The 11,525-nt window shown below is 39.0% G+C and overlaps 1 protein-coding gene across 3 annotated transcripts in view; it reads right to left on the reverse strand.

Annotated features, from left to right (window-relative positions):
- Positions 1 to 11,525, reverse strand: part of LOC108708996 (advillin-like) — a 44,636-nt gene that overhangs the window by 24,177 nt on the left and 8,934 nt on the right. For 2 of the 3 annotated variants that reach the window (XM_041584441.1, XM_041584439.1), the window contains exons 2-7: positions 6,980 to 7,083; positions 5,370 to 5,444; positions 4,806 to 5,002; positions 3,426 to 3,534; positions 1,941 to 2,051; positions 1,243 to 1,448 (exon numbers count right to left, since the gene is read on the reverse strand). In XM_041584441.1, the coding sequence (XP_041440375.1) occupies positions 1,243 to 1,448; positions 1,941 to 2,051; positions 3,426 to 3,534; positions 4,806 to 5,002; positions 5,370 to 5,444; positions 6,980 to 7,045 (764 nt within the window). In that variant the 5' untranslated portion in view covers positions 7,046 to 7,083. Of the gene's footprint in view, positions 1 to 1,242; positions 1,449 to 1,940; positions 2,052 to 3,425; positions 3,535 to 4,805; positions 5,003 to 5,369; positions 5,445 to 6,979; positions 7,084 to 10,054; positions 10,142 to 11,525 lie in introns of those variants that run through there. The other variant, XM_041584440.1, reaches the window with a different exon arrangement.

An 11,525-nucleotide genomic window follows, 5' to 3' on the forward strand; every position in this document is an offset into this window, starting at 1 on the left:
CACAGTTTGTCTCATGAATTCTTTCTGAGAGAGAGGAATATTGTGCATCGGGAAATCTTCAGTGTATTACCCACAAGCAAATGGAGAAACTGAGCGATTCAACAGAAGTCTCAAAAAAGCACTACAGACAGCAAATCTTACTGGGAACAGAGTTCCTACATAACTACAGAGCAACGCACCATGCAACAACCCAATTATCTCCAGCTGAATTATTACATGGCAGACAGATGCGCATTAAGTTACATGTTGCAGGCATCAAACTTCCACAAAATACTGTGCCTACAAAATTGTCTACTGTTGACATTGTCAAACGTCACCAAGCCAAATGCAAGGCTTATACAGACAGAAAACGTGGTGCAAGAGAAGTGCACTTTCAGCCTGGATCTTTAGTCAGAATTAAGAAACCAGGAATACTGAAACAAGGACAATCTAAAATTACTACACCACTTAAAGTGAGATGCCAGCAAGGACCATACACATATGAACTGTCTGGTGGACGCATATAGAATGCAAGTCGTCTTGCTTCTATTAGGAATGGCTTTGGAGAAGCTCCGTTTGATAAAGGAAATTGTCCTACTCCTGAATAGACCTGAAGAAAGTGAACATATAAGGCATACTGAGAGAATCAGAAAACTACCTGCATGGACCAAGGACTATGTGATGTGAATAATGCATAACATTGCTTTAAGATGCATACTCTTTAATTGTTGCTGTTTATTACATTTGCCCAAATGCTTTCAGACTAAAGGGGGAATAATAAAGCACTGTTATACTCTACTCATCCTCGGCTACCAAAACATTACAGGGCCCAATGACATCTAGTTCTGTCACTGTGCACTAGTGATGTGCAGGTTGAGAAAACTCAACCCATACCCTAATCTGACCATAGAGAACCCACACCCAACCCTAACCTTACCTTAGAGAACCAGCACCCAACCTAAACCCGCTGCACGCTCAATTTTATATACCCACACCTGTCCCAACCCACTGTGATGTCAAGGAAGTGGGTGGGGCATACTGGTATGAGTATATAAAAAGGAGGGCATCCAGGCATAAGTGGGGCATTAGAAGGTCAAGAACTTTGTGTGGATGTTGGTCTGAACATCCCCGACCCTCAGATTCCATGGGCTTCTGGTCGGCCTATTACTGTGGACCATTATGATGACACCATGGATAAAGCCAAGCCCCACCCATCTGTCTTGATATCTCATTTTTATCACTGCAAATATAGATTATACTTACTGGTACAACATAATGTTGGCTTTTTGTTTTTGATCTGCAACTTCATCAGGTGCTCCTGGTCCGATGTTTTGAGTCCTCTCACCAAGCGTTTTTACAAGAAGGTACATTAACTCCGGGGAAGCTTCTTCCTGATCACCCTCAATGATTTTAATATCCATCCTCCCTCCTCTCTCCCTATCACGAATGTCTTTCGCCAGTAACATTCCCTAGACAGAAGAAACCAAGGAAATGTATTTTTTTTTTTAAATAATTAGCAGTGAATTTATCTGACTTAGACATCTTTAGATGTGCCGCTTTCTCAAAGCATTTATTACTTCCTCCAGACAATCATTTAGAATAGCATGAGGGGCATTCCAATAACTCATCTTAAAACTCACAGAGTACGACATAAGAACTTATAACCATTAGATGGTTCTTCCTCAAGGTCAAGTTGATAATGACTAGCTTGAGAACAGTATCCATCCAAGTCAGGGGGGGTTCCTAGGGGAATCTGTATACACAAAATTCTTTCTTCCTTAGTGAGATTAGAATGTTTGTCCTATATATTGAAATATCAGTTTTTTTCTGTAAATATTTTATAAGCTAAGGAAAGCCCTGAACAAAAGCCGATGGCTTGAACCAAAAAAAAACAACAATTACTAATCTATTCAACAAATTCACACTGTTAAGAAGTCTGCCATGTACTACAGAAATTATACCTTCATTCTCTCTGCTGTATTGCTTTCAGCACCGTTCCACTGGATAAGAGTTCTGCCAAGATCCAGCAAAAATACATCTCCACTGTTGAAGCTGAGCCAGCTCAATTCAACCTGCAGAAAGTGAAGCACATCAATAACCTGCATCTCTTATTGGGGGATGGCTTTAAGAAATAAGTATTGGAAATCCCTAAAAGCCCTCACTTCAAACAGTCAATATAAACACAGTAATGTTCGATACCACTTAAGTTGGCCATAGACACATAGATATAGTCGTACAAATCAAAGTTTCGTATGAATTTCAGACATGGCAATGGGTCGTTTAGTCAATTGGACAGATTAAAAGATTTTTGTCGGCTAATGATAATATCTCTGCATGTATTGCATATCTGACTATATCAGTGATTGACTGTCACTACTATTTGTCGGACGTAACTTTCATACAATTGCTATCACGGGCAGAACATTGTCTGATTTGTTCTTTTACTACTTAGGTAAGTGGCAGGTCAGAAGGTTACTAGGTCCGAGCATTCCCCGGATACAAGGGTAAAATCTGCACGTCTATGGCCAGCTGAAGTAAATCAGACCAGTGTCTTGGCTTGCTGAACTTAAGCTGGCCATAGATCATAGAATCATCGTACGATCGGACTTTCCCATCTCCCGACCCGCCACTAACCATTCAGATCAAAGTCTTACCAGTCAGATTAGTTAAAGAACAGATCAGCCAATGTTCTGCCCCTGACAGCAATCGTACGATATCTATGTCCAACCAAAGCTAGTGACAGTCTCCCTCTGAAAATCGTACGATCGGCAATACACACAGAGATATTATCGGCAGCCGACAGAAATTTTCTAACCTGTCCGATCGACCAAACGAAAAATGTCGGGACTCTCCACACACGGTTCGAAAATCGTACGAATCCTCGATTCGTACGATCAGATCTTTGCGTCTATGGCCAGCTTAATTCTGAGAGCCCAAGGCTAATAAGGGATTGCAGCAAATGACTGTGAGGTAGTTCACAGAGCAAATACAGCTTTTATAACAGGCACACAGGTTTAGTTCATTATCATTTTCTACTCATTTCTAAGATTTCAGTTTATGGTATAGGGGTCGTTTACAAAGAGGATGCCAATTAGCGGTTTTTCAGGGAGGATTTTTTCCTTGAGCCTGGCTGTGCTCTGCATCTCATTTCAAATTAAAAATCCAGGGCAGAACACAGATCAGCCCTGTCCTAACTGGTTTCTACAGGGCAGGTGGTTAAGGACAAACCCTTGTTGTGACTTACGGCTTCTGCCTCTCCTGAACTTGCTAGTTGAAATGACATGTATGATCAGGAGTGGAATGCTTGTATGCCTCCAACCCTTTATGAATAAACCCCTGCTAAATGCAGACAGCAATGTATTCATTGGAGCAGGCACAGGTCTCTGCACTCCAAAAGAGATTTGCTTACATTCTGCACTTAGCCCGCTATTGATGAGTGGATATACCTCTGTGGCTGACACATTCCTCTTGCCTTTAACATGTAGGAGCCTCTTCACATCATATATATTTGTTTCCACGTGTTTCATTCCAGATGTAACACCCCCTTTTTTGTAACTACAAACAGAAGGTGACAGTACCATTGTCAAGGAAGAAGAGCTGCGGTTAAATCATTTCTAAAACACTGCACTAAGGGGCAGAGGTATTAATATTTAAGGTCAAGTTTTTGCATCAATTTGTGTAAATGGCAAAAGAAAATATGATTTTTTTCATCATTTAAAAAAAAATGAAGACTAAATATAAATATATATAGAATAAAAATTAGTCAGAAGTGCATATTCAGCTTTAAGTTTTCCCCCTAATTTTGTTCCATTTGTGATTTTTGCACTGTATAAAAATGAATGGAAAATTGCAAATTGTGATTACGGTTTTTGCTACAATTTAATCTCATCTCGATTAATACACACAATCTCACTAAAATATAATTTTCCTTTTCTGGTTGACGCTCAGTCTACGGCAATGGAAAGTTTTGCTCTTCGGTGCTTTTTTCATTAGTAGTAGTTTTTAGCACTGATGTAGGGTGATTCTTAGTGCACAAAAGGGGCAAGGCTTAAGAAGAAATGGGTGGTGTTTGGGTGGATTGTGGGTGGCATTTTGGCATAATTTGGGAGTGGAGGGGGCATATCAAGGGCTGTCCAAGTCAAAACTGCCTACCAGTTTTTCAAAATTAGGAAAACCAGGCAAGGCTAAATGAGTACTATGGGGCCCCATGATTACTGATAAAGGTCCTGCTGATGAGCCACATGGAAACATCAGCTCACAATACATGCAACTGTGCATTCCATTAGTCCTAAATCCAGGCCGGATTTGCGGAGAGGCCGCATAGTCCCGGGCCTAGGGCGGCAAAAATTAAGGGGTGGCATGCCGCCCAACCGCAGGGTTAAGTGTCTCAATCCCGGAGCACTAAGCGATAGGCGCTTAGCGCTCCACTAACAAAATATGCGCAATGCGCACAATCTTGCGCCGGAGGACACTGGACTACGGGCGCCCTCTGGGGAAATCCGCACCTGCCAAGTCCAGAACTGCACTGTCATTAACACATTTAAATATCTTGTTAGTATAAGCACACTTTCTAATAGATAGTTTTACACCTTTAATTAGAAGCTCACTCCTGAAAGAAATCACCTAAAAATCTGCTTATTCCATGTTGGCCCGGACTGGCAATCTGTGGGTTGGTGTAGAATGTCATAGACAGTCACTATTTAGTGGGCTGGTCAGGGTCTGTGTGCGCCTCTGTGTACTTGAAGTTTCAGGGCCTATTTTGACTCCAAGTCTAGACCTGACTTTCCATGATTTACAGAAAATCCCCCATGCATTGCTATACTTACATAATGCCCTGTTTGAAGTAACCTTTAAAGGAGTCAGACTCAAAGCCTTGAACCTCCCGGTGCTGCACGGGGCTGCCACCAAGGTAATCATCCAGCTGTACCGTGTATATGGCCACTGAGCTCTGCTCATCCTGAGAAGACTCTTTTCCAATCCAATAGTGAATATCATATACAAAGCAACTACCAGATTTCTTTGTCTGATAGTTAGAGACATGGGTTTGGAAGGACAGAAGTAAGAAAAGTTAAGATTTATATATTATATATAAGGTGTTGGGAATGAGTTACATCATATCTACAGTACATCATTTCAGCCTAGCCCTTTGTTATACAATATATATATATATATATATATATATATATATATATATATATATATATATATATATATATATATATATATATATATAGTATTCCTTCTGACCCTGTGTTTCACTCTTTGCTTTTACTAGGGTATAAGGATTTTATTCCCCCATATTTAAAAATCAGTATGGTGGCTCAACACAGACCATAAATTTTCCATTTCCCACTGTCGCTACCCCTTCTGTGCCATATCGAGATACTTACATGGAGCAAGAGGTAGCAGTCACCTTCATAGAAATTCCCATGAGCTTTCTGTGGCACCAGAACTAAGTCCATTTTCTAGACAGAGAATGACAAAGCAAAATCTTAAAATTGCCCATCAGTAATTGCATAATACCTGAGGCTGCAAACAAAACACATCAGCCAAGTCAAAGTTATGGAAAAATCCTGCTCAGGAATGGATGATGCTTTTATTTATTTTCTTTAAATGAGGTTGTTCGCCTTTAAACTAACTTTTAATATGATGTAGAGAGTGATATTTTGCAATTGTTTTCATTTTTTAATTATTTGTGATTTTTTATTTTAATTAGTTTTTTATTGAGCAGCTCCCCAGTTTGCAATTTCAGCAGTCTGTTTGCTAGGGTCCAAATTACCTTGCGCTAATTTGAATTGGAGAGTGGAATATGAATAGGAGGGGGCCTGCATAGAAAGATGAGCAATAGAAAGTAGTCATAATTAAACATTTGTATCTTTCCAGAGCATCTGTATTTAGATGGGGTCAGTGACCCCCATTTGAAAGCTGGAAAGAGTAAGAAGAAAAGGGCAAATAATTAAAAAACTAAAAATAATCAAGCTTAATTTAAAAGTTGCTTAGAATTGGCCATTTTTTAACATACTAAAAGTAAAAGGTGAGTCACCCCTTTAAAAGTTCTGCAGCTGTCAAAAATTCCTGGCCCAACTCACAACTAAAAACCCTAAGGGAGTGATTAGAAACAAACTCAAAAATTAGATATTTGATAAATTGTCCTCTAAAAGTAACTGTACATGGATCATATTTCCACCTGCATGATATTTAACTTGTATTAGATGCTGGAAAATTCCTTTGCATTGGTAAGAAAGCTAAAAGCACTTAACCTCCAAGAGAGTCAGGCAATTATTCCTCATTGATTGTTTCCACCGACTGTTGCTTTATTTTGGACCAGCTACCTCAAATACAATATATATTTTGAATAACAAGATAGAAGAAGAAGATGCATTGTGCTCCTGAGCCAGTGACTTAAAGGGGCCCACTATGTACTGCAGTCAAAAGTACTGTCAATTGGGTAAACCTTGGACTTTTACAAGGTTTTGTGGGAAATGAGTACCTGCAGGGCTGTCCATCTGAAGATCCAGGGGCTAAATGTGGCCAAAGTCTTTTTTTATAACTACCAGCTTGTGTAAAGGATCCCTAGGGTTCTTTATATGAAACAACCATTAAGTGTAATTTTAACTAAAGCCTGAGTAAAATCACTTTTTTAACATTTTATCTGCTGTGAATTGTGCATTATCAGATTATAACTTTCTCTTTATACCCCTGGTGGATTGAGTATTTTGGAAACTGAGCTATTTTGATTTATGCTGTACCCTATATTTAACCAGTTATAAGTCCTTCTTGTGGTTTAGCCCTACCAGCTAGTTTTGCAAATTTATGTTCTCTACAAAAGGCAAAGAGACAAAATCCCATCAAGTCAAATTCCATTGTTTTTTGGGTTGTTCTGGTCATTGTGAAAAGTACATCTTATCAGTAATAAACTGCTCAATGTGACCTGACCAGTGGTTGACCAGTTGTTGTACTGCTCGAATGTTTATATTTAGCAAAACCGCTGTGTTTTTACCTCAATTCTCCAGATGATCAGCCCTGGAGATTTGTTGATATCTTTAAACGCTCCGGTCAGAGACATGTCTGGCAGCCCCTCAGTTACAGTTTAGGGAAATGTACCTAAGTGAAAAGCAAACATTTTAGGGCTCATTTACAAAACCATGTGCTTTTCCCAAAAGAATCAACCCCCATTTTCTCTGTCCACCACTATATCAACTTCAGCTTCTGACATGACCTACCCTCATAAAGCCATGCTGATTGCTGCTCATAATGCCATTCACTAGGACAACATTTTGAATGTGATCCCTTAACAAGCCTTCAAATAATTTGCCCACCACAGATGTCAAATTTACTGGCCTATAATTACCAGGCTGAGTTTGTAATCCTTTTTTAAATACAGGAATGACATCAGCTTTCCTCCAATCCATAGGTACCATACCAGATGAAAGAGAGTCTGAGAAAATCAGAAATAGAGGCTGGTCTAATACTAAACTAAGCTCTCTTAGTACTCAAGCATGTATTACATCTGGCCCTAGTGCCTTCACATTAATTTTATAGTAAAGCATTATGAACCACATTCTGAGTCAGCCACTGACTTGGTGGGTCTTGGAACTCTGACTCCTCTATTGTGTATATTGAACTGATTTAGCGCATTTGTCTTTTCAGTATCAGTTACAACTATATTGGTACCATTATTTAAAGGAGCCACACTCTCAACTAGGGATGCACCGAATCCACTATTTTGGATTCAGCCGAACCCCCGAATCCTTCGCAAAAGATTCGAGCCGAATACCGAACCGGATCCGAACCCTAATTTGCATATGCTAATTAGGGGTGGGAAGGGGAAACATTTTTTACTTCCTTGTTTTGTGCCCAAAAAGTCACGCGATTTCCCTCCCCGCCCCTAATTTGCATATGCAAATTAGGATTCAGTTCGGCTGGGCAGAAGGATTCGGCCGAATCCAAATCCTGCTGAAAAAGGCCGAATCCTGGATTCGGTGCATCCCTACTCTCAACCCTTATCTTTTAATATATTTAAAAAAACTTTGTGTGCTTAGATTCATTAAATGCAGCTTCTGTCCCCACAGACTTGTAGTTTTTAAATGCCTTTCTCTTCTTTACTTCTATATTCAGCCACATAGGGTGATTCTTAATGCTTCTACATTTAATGGAATAAATTGAGTAACGATTTAATATCAGTTTAAATGACAACCATTTCTGTTCTGTGTTTTTATCAGACAACATAATGCACCAATATATTCTCTGAAGGGCAGCCCATAAAGAGCTAAAATTTGCTTTTCTGAAATTCAGGGTTTTTGTTGCCTCAATGTAAATTTGTTTTTTGCACCATACACTAAATGAGATCACATTATGGTCACTATTACCCAGGGGTTCAATTACTTCTCGGTCATTAGAGATCACTAGATCCAGTATACCATTTTTTTTCTGGTTGGCTCCTTAACAACTTGTGCCATTACATTGTCATGCAACAAGTTTATACTACAGAATGATGTGCACATTGGACATTGAATCTTGCAGACTGCAGAAGAAAATGTTAATAGGAGGTATTTTTTAATGGGAAGTGAGAAGCTTATTGTTCATGATTGAGATTATTTTCTCTGTTCTGGAAGGGAGAGTGAAACTAAACTATTGCCACTCCTCCCATACAGCCTCTGCAAATTACAGCTGTGTACCAGGAAGGTATCAGCCTATGAAAAATATTTACTTGCACAGAATAAATTACTAGCAATGGTTATTAATGGTGCATGGCAGAAGTGATGCCATTCCAACACAAATATATATATATAGATATACTGTGTGCTGCAACTTAAATGTCATTTACCTGAACAGATGCCAGTTTGTGCCTCTATAGGTGCATTGCACGCACGTTTTAGTGCCCATGACTGCACTGGAGTTCTGCAAGAATGTTGCATTTTGGGTAAAACATGTGGCGAGTTGACTCAAAAAAACAGATTTTACAAATGAGACCCCCTTGTTGCATTTAATATTTAGGGTCATCAGTTGTACACTCAGCTATATGAAGTTGCATGTGCTGTTTGCAGTAGTTGGGAGAGTGTATACAGAGAGAATTTATACAGACAGAATAAATAGACAGTAACAGTGAGTGCACAGTGAATAATAGCACCACTGAAATCATTGCTCCGGTAATGCTTGTACTAAGTACTTCGCTTCAGGATAATAAACTTATCTTACAGACGAATGCACTTTCTGCCAGAGCTCTCTAAAGATTGTATAGATCTGATACACCATTAACAACTGTCTCTGAAGAGTTTAGTTCATTGCCATTTATTTTATGCTTTAAAAGACAAAGCAAGGATGAAAGGCAGTCTGGCAAATATGATATAGACAAGGTTTGTCCTGAGTCATTACTGCTATAGTTTAAATGCAATTTCCTTGCTGCTGGAGCTGGAGATTAACCCTAATATATGCCCTTCTTACCTTTCTCAGACACAAATTTAATATGCAGCATTTTTGTTTATAAAAGACCCATAGCAAGTTAATAATATCAGAATATCCTGGTCCATTGGAAGGCATGCAGGTTGACGTGAAAGCAGTAAGAAAACATTGGTGGAGACAAGGCAAGGCAGAATCTATATAGTCAGTAACTGCTTTGCAGAAGTTAGGGTAGGGCTCCGTAGAAATCTTATTAAACATTCATCTTATAATATTTTCATAAGCAAATACAATGGCAATATGTAAAACATAAACTATCACTCAATATATACAAACTAGATGCTATACGATATTTTATTCAATATGCAATAGGCCACTAAATGTCCCCACTGTGCACCCAGTCAGCATTCTGTCCTGTACAATGGTCTTCCACAATGCACACAGGGGCACACAGAACTGCAACTTGGTATAAAAAGAGATGTTAATCATAGAGGAGCCAGAAGGAAAAGGGGAAGGTAGATGTAGCTATTGTTGCTGTACATTGGAAAGCAAGGAGCAGTCATGAGAATTGCAATTGCTACATCAGTTACCAATATAGCTTCACCATAATCCCTTAAAACACCCAGATATTAATGGAATACATATGATGAATATAAGCAATGAGCAGCTCACTAACCTGTGCAAAGATGACTATTAATGAAAGTATCAGAGAAATGTAGCAGCTTCCAGTTGCTTGGCTTCTCAAAGTGCACGTGGTGCCTCACCTGGGAGGAGCACGGACATAATACCGTCTACAAACACGTGCCATACTGTTATCCGCTGTGTTTGTTTATACTTTAATGAAAGAACTACAATGACTATGAGCTTGAATTCAAGAGCACAATGAGTGATATATGTATAGAAAATATATGGATATATATGTAAGGAAAGTACTTGCTTTTAATGTGCTTGCCACAGGTAGTATACCTTACTTGGCTGCCCTTTACATAGTAACATAGAAGTATCATAGTAAATTAGGTTGAAAAAAGACAGATGTTCATCAACCTTGTAGAGTATGTCTAAATGTAACCTGCCTAACTGCTAGTAGATCCAGAGGAAGGCAAAATAAACCCTTCTAAAGCCTCTCTAATTTGCCTCAAAGGAGAAAAAAAATCCTTCCTTACTCCAAGATGGCAATCGGACCAGTCCCTGGATCAACTTGTACTATGAGCTATCTTCCATAACCCTGTATTCCATCACTTGCTAAAAAGCCATCCAACCCCTTCTTAAAGCTATCTAATGTATCAGCCTGTACAACTGATTCAGGGAGAGAATTCCACATCTTCACAGCTCTCACTGTAAAAATGTTTTTCTAAATATTTCGATGGAACCTCCTTTCTTCTAATTAGAATGGGTGACCTTGTGTCAGCTGGAAAGACCTAATGGTAAATAAAGCATTAGAGAGATTATTATATGACCCCCTTATATATTTATACAGTTACCATATCTTCTCCAGTGTGAACAACCCTATACTTGGCCAGTCTTTCCTAATAACTGAGACTTTCCATACCTTTTATTAGATTAGTTGCCCTTCTCTGGACCTTTTCTAATTCAATAATGTCCAATTTAAACAACACACTAAAGGCAAATACAATACTAAAGGCAGGTAGGACCCTGCTATGTCTCTGTAAAGAGACAGAGAAAGCAGGGCCAGGGGCTCAGTAGGTCCTGATTGATGAATCATTTTAATACAGGTATGCAGTAGAATTCCTCAGTAGCTAGTAATAACTAAATAAATCAATATGTCATGCAAAGTAGCTAGTTTTTTTAGTGTCAGACAATGGCTTAAAGTAAATGCTGCACACTGGTACTAGTTTTGTTGATTTGGATTTTTTTTTTATGCTAAATCCTGTCAGTGTCTGGAGAGCGAACTGGAACAAGAGGGCAAGGCTTTCGACCCACTCTCCCCCTCTGTGCACAACCAGACCAGGGACGTTCATTCAACTAAACTTAATGTGAAACGTAATGCCTTATTGTCACACCAAGTTCTCCATGAGCATAGGTTTAGGGTTAAAGTGTTCATGTCATGTAAATACAGTATTATGTAACATATTTTTCTACCACATTGTACCTTTACCAAAAACATTCACCTGTGCTGGACTCATAAG

Source organism: Xenopus laevis, chromosome 2S (assembly GCF_017654675.1).
Source record: "Xenopus laevis strain J_2021 chromosome 2S, Xenopus_laevis_v10.1, whole genome shotgun sequence".
Lineage (NCBI taxonomy): Eukaryota > Metazoa > Chordata > Amphibia > Anura > Pipidae > Xenopus > Xenopus laevis.